Source organism: Amblyraja radiata, chromosome 22, assembly GCF_010909765.2.
Source record: "Amblyraja radiata isolate CabotCenter1 chromosome 22, sAmbRad1.1.pri, whole genome shotgun sequence".
Lineage (NCBI taxonomy): Eukaryota > Metazoa > Chordata > Chondrichthyes > Rajiformes > Rajidae > Amblyraja > Amblyraja radiata.
Genome location: NC_045977.1, coordinates 2,469,085 through 2,483,569, shown reverse-complemented (window position 1 = coordinate 2,483,569; position 14,485 = coordinate 2,469,085). Strand labels below are relative to the sequence as shown.

At 41.8% G+C, this 14,485-nt stretch overlaps 1 protein-coding gene across 1 annotated transcript in view; it reads left to right on the top strand.

Annotated features, from left to right (window-relative positions):
- Positions 1 to 14,485, top strand: part of xylt1 (xylosyltransferase 1) — a 303,503-nt gene that overhangs the window by 170,383 nt on the left and 118,635 nt on the right. The window contains exons 3-4 of the mRNA XM_033040266.1: positions 223 to 395; positions 540 to 742. Coding sequence (XP_032896157.1) covers positions 223 to 395; positions 540 to 742 — 376 coding nt within the window. The remainder of the gene's footprint in view (positions 1 to 222; positions 396 to 539; positions 743 to 14,485) is intronic.

The window sequence follows — 14,485 nt, the reverse complement described above, 5'->3', positions numbered from 1 at the left end:
TACCTTAATGGTGTTAGGTGCAGTGTATGGTTCACTGTGTAATTTCCTAGTTTCACCAAGTGACCTTTGGAGGGTGATCCTGGGCAGAGCTAGTCGATGTTGTCTTTGACAGAGAATTGGGGTATATTGTTCATCCTCGGAAAAAAAAAACCTTGTCAAGACTTAATGCAACATTGTCATGCCTTTTCCTCTAATATTCCACTTATTACTTGTGACCAACAGGGAAAGCAACCAATACTATTCAGCCAGAGGATGATTCCTTGGACACTCCGCCATCGAACCCAGTCAGAATTGCCTTTGTGTTGGTTGTACATGGTCGAGCCTCACGGCAGTTGCAGCGCATGTTCAAGGCGATTTATCACCAAAGCCACTACTACTACATACACGTGGACAAGGTAAGGTTCTGAGATGAGCGCGGGCGGGTAGGCTTTACGTTTTATGTGGCTGTGATAATAAAAACTGACCATGTAGACTGATAGCTGGACTGGATGAGTTGATAAAAGGTGATTCCATTAATCCTATTTTTATTCTAATTTTAGCGATCAAACTACCTCCACCGGCAGGTGCTGCAGTATGCAAGTCAGTATCCAAATGTGAGGGTCACTCCTTGGCGGATGGCCACCATCTGGGGTGGAGCAAGCCTGCTAACCATGTACCTGCAGAGCATGCGCGATCTCCTGGAGATGAAGGACTGGTCCTGGGACTTCTTCATTAACCTGAGCGCTGCTGACTACCCCATCAGGTACAACAACAGTGATGTGTTTACACCTACATGTTATGCAGGGTCTGAGGGCAGAGCCCATACATTGACCTTTCTTCTGTATCTTTTTTCAGTATCTGGTCCCAATCAAGACTGGTGAAAATGTGGGGAAGGTTAGCCCAGACTAAGTAAACCCAGAAAAATAGTTCCAATGCTCTCAAAGCCACCAGGCGTTGATTCAACACCAGACAGTGCACTCAGACAGAGTCTGTTAGTCTTGGCCTGGTCAAACAGACATTGTCTATCAGCAATGGAAAGGGCAAGTGGGCGGTGGAGGAAGGAACTGCAGATGCTGGTTTAAACCAAAGATAGACACAAAATGCTGGAGTAACTCAGCGGCTCATACAGCATCTCTGGAGTAAAGGAATCGGTGACGTTTCTGGTCGAGACCCTCCTTTAGTCTGAAGAAGGGCAAGTGGGTGGATTCGAGATGGTGGGAAAATCCAACCTGCCCATTTGCAGTCAATTAGTATTGAGCGCACTATGAAAGCTGTCCCAACATAAATTTTTGCGAAGCAGGGTTGGACAGTGTGTCAAGAGCAAAGAGTGGAGCTGGCTGTGGAATCACACTGAGGATAACTTTGTCAGGCTCCTGAGGATGACATTCTTCTGTGTGATAGTTTCACAATAGGAAAAGACTGGATGGAATTACACAAGTTAACCCTATGTTCAAAGCTCCTATGTTTCATCTTAACTGCATTTGAGATTGTGAAGTAGACTTAGCTTGCATGCTTAATGGTTGTATTGTTACTTGTATGGTTAATTGTGTAGGAGAAACTTTTCCAAAGCTAAATGATTCTGTTAATTTCTGCTCATATTTGAAAGCAAGGGACAGGATAGACGGGCAGAATTGCTTCCCTCTATCTGTGCACCCCGATACACGTTTGGCTTATTATCTAAACTGTAAATTCTACAGTGCATGAACGCATGTTAAACGCTGAAGTCAGACACAAAATTCTGGAGTAACTCAGTGGGTCAGACAATATCTCTGATTTGAATGAATGGGTGATGTTTCAGGTGAAGATCCTGTGGTTTAGAAACATAGAAACATAGAAAATAGCTGCAGGAGTAGGCTATTTGGCCCTTCGAGCCAGCACCGCAATTCAATATGATCATGGCTGATCATCCAAAATCAGTACCCCGTTCCTGTTTTTGCCCTATATCCCTTGATTCTGTTAGCCCTAAGAGCTACTCTAACTCTCTCTTGAATACATCCAGTGAATTGGCCTCCACTGCCTTCTGTGGCAGAGAATTCCACAGATTCACAACTCTCTGGCTGAAAAAGTTTTTCCTCATCTCAGTCCTGAATGGCCTACCCCTTATTCTTAAACTGTGACTCCTGGTTCTGGACTCACCCAAAAATGGGGAAATTTTTCTTGTATCTAGCCTGTCCAATCCCTTAAGAATTGTATATATTTCTATAAGATCCCCTCTCATCCAGATAAATTCCAGTGAATGTTACTCAAACACTTGTTGAAAACGCTGAGCAGGGATTTCTATCTGAATTGTTTGAGGCATCAGAGAAACAATTCTTGAACCCAAATGATGTGGAAAGGGTAGTGTTCGTTGGATTGGCAAAATCAGACGTAGTGCTGGTTAGAATGGTTACCCAACTGCACTTGGTAATCAGGCTTGAATATAATCCCATCACATAGACAACATCACCACAAACGATTGAATGTCTATCCAGATTTATTTTCCACATGTTGTAATTCTTCACTCGTTCCCTATTGATCAGGCATGATCAGCATTCGACAATCAAATCAGTCTCCACCCTGCTTTAGTAAGTATGCAAGAATGTCATTGTCCTATCTGGGACACATGACAATAAACTCTCTTGAATCTTGCTTGTGTAACAGTGTCTAAGTACTGGAGCTTAGCTGGGTCAGACAGAGGACGACACACAGAGGAATTAGAATTAGAAGAAAATGATGGCCTTGAATAAATCACGCAACCTAAGAGGCTTTTTGCCCAGATTGCACACAAAACACCGTTGAAGTATGAGAATAAAATGGATTTTGTATTTCATTAATTCAGCTTATGGATGAGGATACAGACAAGCTCCATCAAAGCCATACAAAGCTTTTTTTTTAATACCAGCAGATGAGTATTTGCAACAGCTACGGCCAGAATACATCTCCAAAGTGATGCACCTGCAATAGACCACGTTAATGGCTTTAATACCTGAGCCTATCGATTGCCTCACCCTGTTCTCCTCAGTTTATCACAAGCAGCAAGTCGGCACATTCATCTTACATGATGTTGGCTGGGAAACCAGCTGACTGGGGAGCAATGATCGTTAATGTTTAAAGGTTATACAGTGTGATTGCATTGAAAGCATCATTTGATGTTTTCAATGGACTTGACTTCATGAAATGGTTTTTGATACATTTCTATTGTTATTCAAAAGTGTTTACTGCTGAATTCATTGAAATTGACTTCTGATAATATTTAGGTGGAATGGAAAATTGACTTTCCAACTAAGGTTGTACAACCAGAAGTTTACCTTCTTTGGTTTCTCTCTCTGCTAATATCAGGTTTAATGCAATGTTAGAAAATGGCGCTAAATTCTCAGGAGTTATAAATCTTGTTTACTTGTGCTGACTGTATTGTGTAGTAAAACTGAACTCCATTTCACAAACTCAGTTATATTTACAGAGGATCACAATATGCATATGTTGCCTTTCAGGCATTTAGTATCAATGGCTATCAATAATTTCATCTCCTCTGACTGTCACTGTGTTATTTCAACTTGCGTCAGCTTCAAGTAACCTTTGCTTTCCCTCTCTCCACCCCCTCCTCCATCCCAGTTCTCTGACCACTGACTGCCTCCGACCACAATTTATCTCTGTTTGCTTTGTTGTTAAATTCCCCTAGCTAACAATGATCAATTCTACGTTTCCTTTATCTCCAATCCCTTTGTCCCATTTTCACACCTTACACTTCCTTATCTATGCACCTCCCTCTCCCCTGACATCGATCTGAAGAAGGGTCTCTACCTGAAACGTTGCCCATTCCGTCCCTCCAGTGATGCTGTCCCGCTGAGTTACTCCAACATATTGTATCTATGATCAGTTTAAACCAGCATCTGCAGTTCCTTCCTAATCATTATATTATTTCATACATGTCTGAAAGCATTTTGATTCCAAGCCGCATAATCTTGTGAATCCTTTCATGATAGGATTTCATATCTGCAGCCACAGATTTGTAATTTCAATCTGATGATATAATTTCACTCCTCCTCAGTGAAGCAGGAATTTGAAACAATTTGGAATGAAAAGCTAACACAGGATTGTAAAAGACTGTCTCGTTCACTTACACCTGGGCATGTGCCACAAGCTGCTTGAAACCAACTGGGGAGCTTTGAGAACATACATGCCAAAATATTTGTTTAGTTTGGAGATAGAAACATAGAAACATAGAAAATAGGTGCAGGAGGAGGCCATTCGGCCCTTCGAGCCAGCACCGCCATTCATTGTGATCATAGCTGATCGTTCCCTATCAATAACCCGTGCCTGCCTTCTCCCCATATCCCTCGACTCCACTAGCCCCAAGAGCTCTATCTAACTCTCTCTTAAATCCATCCAGTGACTTGGCCTCCACTGCCCTCTGTGGCAGGGAATTCCATAAATTCACAACTCTCTGGGTGAAAAAGATTTTTCTCACCTCAGTCTTAAATGGCCTCCCCTTTATTCTAAGATAAACCGAGGCCCACCGAGTCCGCATCGACCAGCGATCCCCACACATTAGCACTCCCTACACACTATAGCAACACTTTACATTTACATCAAGCCAATTAACCTACTAACCCGTACGTCTTTGGAGTGTAGAAGGAAACAGAAGATCTCTGAGAAAACCCACACATGTCACGGGGAGAACGTACAAAGTCCGTACAGATAAGCACCCGTAGTCAGGATCGAACCCAGGTCTCTGGAGTTGTAAGGCAGCAACTCTACCGCTGCACCACCTGGTGATCCTCAGAAACACAGAGCATGTGAAGTGAAAATTACTGACTGTAATTGGTGCATTCCTTGTTATTGATGAAGATTAGTTTACAGAAATTGTAGCACATCGTGCAGTGAGACACAGAAAGAATTTTCACATGATTAATTATTGTAATACGCCCCCATTATAACCACACCAAGTGGTGTCAGATTGTTTAAAGGGTCTGTCCCATTATGGCGATCTAATTTGCCAGTTTAGAAGTGTTTGCGCTCGCCACAAACTCACAGCATGGTCGACACGTGGTCCTAGGATGTCACTCGAACTCTCCTTCATGCTCGAGAGAAGTTCCCGCATACTCACGGCCTCAGTTTGGTCGCCTCTTTTACCATCCTGTTCATCGCGGGTGTGAATTTCAGACAGCGCTCCCCCACTTTCCCTGGCCCCTGCCTTTGCGATGTGTGTGTGTGTGTGTGTGTGTGTGTGTGTGTGTGTGTGTGTGTGTGTGTGTGTGTGTGTGTGTGTGTGTGTGTGCGTGTGCGTGTGTGCGTGTGTGCGTGTGTGCGTGTGTGCGCGTGTGCGCGTGTGTGCGTGTGCGTGTGCGTGTGCGTGTGCGCTGACGGTCGATCCAGCTCGCGTTTTCATCGCTGACGGTCGATCCACCTCGAGGTTTTTCAGTTGCTGAAAAGTCGCGTAAGTGGGACAGGCCCTTTAGTAGCAATGTTACAAAATTTTGAGATTTAAAAAATCAAGTCTGTAATTTATCCCATCAGATAAAGCATAAAAAGAAGTTTAATTTGACACCTAATTCACTTTCATATCTCAAGTATTTAAAAAGTTATGGCCATTTTCATACTCGGAAATTAGCATCTTGTTCCCTATTGATTTTCTATGGACATAACAAAAAAGTTGTGATCGTGAACAGTCAAAAGCCCATAACTTTCTTAAAAATTAAGAGAACTGAATGAAATTTTCAGTTATCATAGATTGAAGCATTCTGAAACAAATATAAAATAATCTTACTTGGATTACCTGAAATTAAAGCATATAATTAGTTAGTTACCTAATTATAGCTAATTTCAGACTTCAATTACTAGATCTAAACATCTATCCATTTCTTAATAAATGATTAACATTTTTAAATAGCCTAAATGTCCAAATAATATTCACAAATAATTCACAATAAAACATGATTTTTAAATCTCATTTACATTAATTTATAGGCCAAATGGAAGGAATTCCGTGTTCAATTGCTGTAAATTAAAGTCCATTTAAATCAGCTTTCCAGTGGGTCCCTGTGGAACGCGCTGGTTTAGAACGTTCACATTGCGGTAGATTTGTGCCCTCAAATGCCCAGAAAAATACTGCGCGATATAATGGGGCCAAAATGAGCTACTCGCAATAGTAAACTTTGTATAACGGGATCTTTAGAAGCCCTTTTTAATGTAAAAATATACAACCTTCCTTCAGTTGTCTGCTTTATGAGACCCTGCGGTTGCTGGCGGTCGCGGGTTTAGAGATTGATTTTTAAACTACTATAACTATTATTCAAGGCCTTTAAACCTAATAATAGCTTTTGCGACGGGGTCTTCCAGCGATTTTTCGTTAATAATTAACTAGGCTGAACATCTTCGATTTGAACAGCCTAGAGAAAATCGCGTTTTAAACCCGCCCCCTCTAAACGGCGCCAAAATCGCGCACACCCGTAGCGGCAGATTTTCAAAGACGCTTCAGGTAGGCTTTGCAACATACCTACCTTTAGGATGACATCAAGATAGCCAGATATCTGTCTATCATATACACCTTTAAAAATGGCATTTATATTTATCATATCAAATATTTGTGTTAGACACAAAAAGCTGGAGTAACTCAGTGGGTCAGAAAGCATCTCTGGAGAAAAGGAATAGGTGACGTTTTGGGTTGAAACCCTTCTTAGACTGGTCTCGACCCAAAACGTCATCTATTCCTTTTCTCCAGAGATACTGTCTGGCCCTTGTAATTTTGTTGCACCTGTTTGTCGTGCTATGAATCCACTGGTTGCACCCATTGTGATTTTTAATTGGCATCATCTATTTTGTATTGATTCTTTTATTATTTAGTGTGTCAAGAAATACCATTTCATGTCTGATTAATTATATACAATGGAAAATATTCCACCCCAAAGCTTGTCAGTGCCAAAATGACAAAGATTTATCAAATGACAATGTGTACAGCACATCAGAGTCCATGCTATCTATAATACTAGCTCCTTCCTTTGAAAATGGTTTCAATTAGCTCCACCAGGTCACACTCGCAACATAAGCCTGCAGGTTTATTCCCAGCAAATGTCTTCCCTTTTTGAAATGATAATTGAATCTACTTTCTCTGATTATTAAGGCAGTGTATTCCTGATCATAACAACTCACAAATCCTCTTTGTCATTTAACTTAAATCTGTATCTTGTCAATTAAAGTAGTTTGCAATTGGTCATTTGTACACTCCTGCGTCTCTGTTCAACATCAGCCTTTCATTTCTGCCCGTTTGTCCATCCACAATATTGAGATCCCTTCTCCATGCTTCCATTTTGGTGGTGTCATTGAGTTGCATGGCACGGAATGGGACCATCCACCCAACTTGTCTACAGGCACCATGATGCCCGTTCATGCTAATCCTATTAGCATGACCACTCTCCCTTTACTCTCCTATCCAAGTACCCTTCAAATATTGTAATTCTATCTGCCACTACCTCTTCCTCTATCAGCATGTTCTAGGTAGCCACCACACTCTGTATGTAAAACCCATTCCTCATATATCCTTTAAAAATGTCCCCTCTCCCCGAAAAACTTTGCCCTGTAGTTTTAGAATCACCTGCCCTGGGAAAAAGACTCAGAGAATCTGTACTATCTGTGTCCCTCATAACCCTATAAATCGAGAACAAACCTACTCCATCCAATCTCTCCTTGCAACTAAAACCCTCCGCTTTAGCCAGTATACCAGTGAATCTCATCTGCAATCTTTCTATCACTACCACATTCTTCCATTGTATCCTATCTAAATTCAGCAATCTTTTCTAAAGTCAATTTTTCTTCAAAATCATCTGCCTATGAATTTATTTTTCATGCTGTGTTAATCAGCCTATAAGGTGATTTGGTAGTACAGAGATATGGGAATCTAAGTCAAGAAATACTGGTGAGAACATGGTCTACAAAATTACATGTCACCGCACCACATTCGATTTAAGAATAGACATGCCTTCTATTAAAGAATAGACATTAACCTATTAAGAATGGTTGGTGAATGAAAGGAAATCTTCCCCAATGTATCACAATAAAAGGTTTGAAGAAGGGTCTCGATCCGAAACATTACCCATTCCTTCTCTCCAGAGACGCCGCCTGTCCCGCTGAGTTACTCCAGCATTTTGTGTCTATCTTTGGATTAAACCAGCATCTGTAGTTCCTTCCTACACAATAAGAGGTCATATGTACCAAATAGATTTAAAATTGTGTGACTCAAAGGTTATGGAATAAATGTTATTGGCTAATTCTTTGTTTAATGCTGCTGTATTTAGTGCTGCGTGATTAAAATTGTATTTTCCAGTGAAATGCAATAACAAAGATTTTCAGAATCAATATGCGTTGCTGCATGAATTGAGATTTCCGAGCATGACTCATCCTTGCCCAACTATCGTCATTTCGTCACCAGTCACACATAAGATAACATCATTCACCATCCATCACTACTTTGCAGGGAACGTTGCCTCAGGAGGAGCTATTGAATGGCAATCCCTGGATAACCATTTTGGTGATACAGTGCTGGAGTAGTCTCCGGTGTACGACCAACCTCCAATCCCAGGAGGAGCTACCAATCCCCTCAGATCTGCTGAAGTTCTTCCGATCTTCATAACCATCCGATCTTCCAATATCCAGGTGTCCACCACCTCTTCCCTGGGGTACTTACCTGACCAACACTCTGACAATGTGTGCTAATCTCTTTCGACTTCCTTTCCCACCCAGTCCACAAGTCCAGCTCCTTCCACAATCCTCGGCACCAACTACTCCAACCCTTTACCCAAAGTCTCGAGCTGAAACGTCACACATTCCTTCTCTCCAGAGATGCTGCCTGTCCTGCTGAGTTACTCCAGTTTTCTGTGTCCTTCTTCAGACTAGTTAGGAATAAGGGAAACAAGAGATTTAGACGATGATGTAAATAGATAAAGAACCATGAATTAAAGATATGCAAAAAAGTAAAGATGATAAAGGAAACATGCCATTGTGGATTTGGACAAGGGGATTGAAGGCTTTAAAGGCTGAAGTTTGCAGATGATATGGAAATTGATGGAAGAGCAGGTAGTGTAGAGAAAGCAGGGACTCTGCAGAAGGACTTGGACAGGTTGGGAGAATGGGCAGACAAGTGGCAAGTGGAATATAGTGTAGCAAAGTGTGGAGTCATGCATTTTGGTAATAGGAATAAAGGCGTAGACTATTTTCTAAATGCGGAGATTGAACTATTTTCTAACTCCACAACTGCAGACCTCTAATTTTGTTTACTAAATCCCCCCCGGCCTTGACTACAAACAGTATTGAGAAAGACCTGAGCTCACCCACCCATCCTCTCAATCCAAGATCTCAATGATGGACACAAAATGCTGGAGTAACTCAGCGGGATAGGCAACATCTCTGGAGAGAAGGAATGGGTGACGTTTCGGGTCGAGACCCTTCTTCAGACTGATCTCAATGATTGTCCTCCAGCAATGATCCTCCATTCCTCCATAACCCACACTTAGCCAGCCCATAAGGTAGTTTAGTAGTACATAGATATGGGAATCTAAGTCAAGAAATACCGGTGACAACATTGTGTACACAATTATATGTCACTGCACCACATTTGTCTGCCTTCTATTTAAGAATAGGCATTAATTTTGAGCCTGGCTTTGGCCCCAGGCAGGTAATTCTTGATTTCAAACAGATGCAGCCTGCTTTTCATTGGGCATGCAACCCACAAGGATGATCATTCCTATGTGTAATTTTACATGCAGACATTTCTTGTGTCAATATTTCTATTAATAACACTACACCGTTACCAATCTTGAATGTATAATCCTTCTTCCCTTAATGCAAAATCCATTGTACAGACATAAATTTACATCCTTAAACACTGCCTGATTACACCTGTTCATTGAAAGCTGCACTCAATGACATCCAAGTAATCTTGAGTGGGTATATGACGGGTGAATGCTTTTGAAAACTACCACAACTTTGAGAGCAATTTGCAGCCAGATGGACAATTAAGCCCAGTTTAAAACAGGAAAACTGCGAATTCCTGTAATCTTCCTTAAACTAGAGTGATTAGATCTTTGTGTCCTTCTGAGCCGGCAGACAGAGCTGGTCTTGATTAAAAAGGTGATGAGTAAAATCAGGAAAGGCCCAATAGAACTGTGAGTTCATCTGATAAACCATTAGGTCCACAAGCAGGGAAACCCATCCTGGATCTAGCCTCATTCCTATCTTATTTTTGCTATGGTAGGGATATAGAAACATAGAAACATAGAAAAAGTTTTTTTTAAATAATCTTATGTTTCTATAAAATACCCTCTCATCCTTCTAAATTCCAGTGAAAGTAAGCCCAGTCGATCCATTCTTTCATCATATGGCAGTCCCGCCATCCTGCCAATTAACCTGGTGAACTCCCTCAATAGCTAGAATGTCCTTCCTCAAATTAGGAGACCAAAGCTGCACACAATACTCTAGGTATGGTCTCACTAGAGCCTTGTACAACTGCAGTAGGACCTCCTTGCTCTTATACTCCTGTATATAAAATTCTTAAAGGAGAGGACAGGCTAGATGCAGGAAAAATGTTCCCGATGTTGGGGAGTCCAGAGCTAGGAGTCACAGTTTAAGAATAAGGGGAAGGCCATTTAGGACTGAGATGAGGAAAACACCTTCACCCAGAGAGTTGTGAATCTGTGGAATTCTCTGCCACAGAGGGCAATGGAGGACAATTCACTGGATGTTTTCAAGAGAGAGTTTACTGATTTTAGATGATTTTTGATGATCAGCCATGATCATATTGAATGGAGGTGTTGGCTCGTAGGGCCGAATGGCCTACTCCTGCACCTATTATTCTATGTTTCTACTCAAATCCTCTCGCTGTGAAGGTCAATGTGCCATTTGCTTACTTCACTGCCTGCTGTACCTGCATGCTTACTTTCAGTGACTGATGTACAAGCACACCCAGGTCTCATTGCACCTCCCCTTTTCCTAATCTGACACCATTCAGATAATAATCTGCATTCTTGTTCTTGCCACATTATACTGCTTCTGCCATGCATCTGCCCACTCACCCAACCAATCCAAGTCACCCTGCAGCCTCATAGCATCCTCCTCGCAGCTCACACTGCCACCCAGCTTTGTGTCATCTGCAAACTTGGTGATGTCGCATTTAATTCCGTCATCTAAACGGTAATATATATTGTAAATAACTGGGGTCCCAGCACTGTCTTGTGCTGATCGCTACTCTTTACAGAGGTCCAGGTTTGGTGAAGGCCACAGGCCAGCACCATTCCCAGCCGGGATGTTCAGTGGAACTCCATACAGGTGAACCCTGTGATCCTAAAATACAGACCGCATTGCGATTTGCTGCAATGTGAAGCCATATCATCTGCACACAAATTGAGAAATGCGTGTCTCTTAGAATCTCTTCCAGTATCTTACCCTAGAAATTGGGCCTATGGTCTCCAGGCTTTTCCTTGTAGCCTTTCATCATTAAAAGCACAACATTAGCCACCCTCCTGTCATCTGGCAGCTTGCCCGTAGCTATCGAAGATATCAATATCTCTTCCAGGGGCCCTGCAATTTCTTCCCTACCTATCCACATAAATTCCGTGAAAATTAATTTAATTTCTCATATCAATTTTTTGGGTAGTGATTTCTGAAGTCTATGAGGGTGAACCGCCATAACCCTAACCACCATAAAGTGAGCTCACCTGGATTGTTCTCTGATGCTAGACACAAAACGTTGGAGTAACTCAGCAGAATATCTCTGGAGAATGCTGCCTCTGGAGAATGCGGACAGGCAGCATTCTCCAGAGATATTCTGCTGAGTTCCTCCAGCATTTTGTGTCTTTCTTCCGTGTAAACCAGTATCTGCAGTTCTTTCCTACACAATTACGATACGGTACGTTAGAACTTTATTGATCCCAGGAGGGAAATTGATCTGCCAACAGTCATAAAACACAAAATACATGAAACATGAAATTGACAGAAGGGGGAGGAGTCATACAGTTTGATAGCCACAGGGAAAAAGGATCTTCTGTGGCGTTTTGTCCTGCATCTTGGTGGAACCAGTCTGTTGCTGAAGTTACTCTAGTTAGTTGACCAGTGTGTGGTGGAGGGAGTGAGCTGTATTGTCCAGGATGCTCTGCAGTTTGAGGAGCATGCTCTCCTCCAGGACCACCTCCCATAAATCTAACTCCATCCCAAGAGACCAGGACAGGACCAGCCTTCCTGATGAGTTTGTTAATTAACATTCGCGGACTTCTCTTATTGGTATTTGATGCACTTACTTTCAGAGAATTGGTACTGTCGTAAATTCTGGACCTCCTTGAAGGAGTAATAATCCTTTATGTGAAGCTATTATTGTGGATCTGAAATTAAATGAATAAACGTTGCCTCAGAATGGCTCCAGGTTCCATTTGGTTCTTCTATTATGTATTTCTCATACCTTTCCACACAATTAAGCCAGCGATGCCAATGTTAGCATGTGGCTTATCCAATCTAAAGATCATTGTCATTAAAGATTGATTTCCAGCTTTCATTTTGACAAGTCTGTTGCTGAAGAAGGGTCTCCCCATTCCTTCTCTCCAACGATGCTGCCTGTCCCGCTGAGTTACTCCAGCATTTTGGGTCTATTTTCATTTCGACAAGTTATATCCTGATATTTTGACAGCAGTTTAAATTTATATTTAATTTTTCCAAACAAAACATTTAAAAAATCTATGGAAATGGATTAGGTGTGAATGTAGTCATATCTTTAAAATTGGCAATGAAGATGTTTGTGAATAAATGAATTGGCTACAGTAAATTCTCCCAGTGTTTCTGTGGGTATTTGCGTCAGGTGGAGTTGCTGGGCATGTGAGAGACTAGGTTACAGGAATATAAGCGGAGGGATGGGATTAATACCGTTTGTTCTGAAAGATAACATTACTCGATGGGCCAAATGTTGTATTTCTCTGTCGTATGAAAATAAAGGGAGCTGCAGAATGATGGGGCACAAAGCGTAGGTCCCATGGTGCGCTGTAGGCATTTCTTCAGCGTGATTGTCACTGAAAAGAGTCATTTGCGTGTGCTAAACTGTAATAGGGCAGGCTTGCTTCTGGCTACCACCCTGTGGGACTGGTGCAGCTACCTTTCCATAAATTTCATTAGTGTCGAGTCTTTTAGTTCAGACTATAACCGGGAAAAAAAAACCAAAGGCTGATTTCTATTCTGGGCCGCCTGCAGTTTTGTGACACGAATCTGCACACAGCACATGCGATGTCTGAGCCAGGTTCCGTACATTTAGAAAATTGTGTATAAAGGATTAACAAAGTTGCCTCCCTTTCCAAGCTTGGGTTTTGGCACTGTCAACGCTCACTGTGGGTGATGTGGACATTTGTCAGCTCACTTCTGCGGGCGCACTATTGCGAGAAGAGATTGTCTGACCCTCTGGTCTTACAGAGTTGCTTATTGAAGTCATTCCATGTGGAAGTATTGCTAAGTGCTCTCAGTAAATGGCCCTTCGTCCTAGTGAAAGGGGAAGCTATTGAAGCATTAAATGTGGAAATTTGCACAGCTTAGAATGTAAAGCACTGCTTTCTCTTGCTGCCAAATGGAGATACAAAGCAGATGTCTCAACGGCATAAAATCTATTTCAACAAAGATAGGAGGGGCCTGAAAAATTGTTAGTATAACTATGCAAGCACACTCTCACAAAATGACTGAATTTGTTTGTGCATGGGCTGCAGAGTTTTCTGTCAATGTGACATTTCAGGATAAACTTGTTTACAGGTGTGGACTGGATGGAAAGAAGTTCATTTATTCAGCTTTCCAGATCTGTAGATGTTCAGCTATGCGTTATGATAGCAATGATCAGAGCAAGATAATTAGTGACATATTGAAGATAAAGTGACAAAATGCGGAGAGCATGTTAGTTCTGACAGTGGATAGAAATTCTGATTAGCATACTTGACAACTCGTCTGTTTAAGTGTTCATTCCTGTATGCATTATTTTTGATTCTGTCAATAAAACACTTAAAATAAATGGATTCATTTAAAATATATAAAACCGATGCCTGCAGATAAGTGCCGTGCGCAGGATTATAATACAAGCTCTAAGTGCTTGCAAGTGAAGATTGCCAAATGAAACTTCTACTCTCCTGATTCTTGTTACTGGAGATGGAAATGGAGTGTGTGAGAAAGCTGGTTTACTTGGTTCAAACAGAGAGATAGTGTTCCCTGCACTTGAGAGCTAGGATTCTGTATGAACTCTTCTAGTACATGGTCAGCAGCATTTAGAAAGGGTTAGCGGCCCTTTGATTAGAGGGGCCTCATGTAGGAAGGATTAAGTAGTCGGAAGTGTATACCATAGAGTTATAAGACCACACACCATTGAAACAGGACAGAAAGCTGGTAAAGAGGGATGAAGAGGTGGCACAAGAACGGGAGTGTGATCGTGGAATCAGGTGAGGAGGGATGATTGGTGGATGGAGGAGATATCTCCACCTACCACATGCTAATCCTTGCCCCTTTCCATACTCTTCCCAGTTTA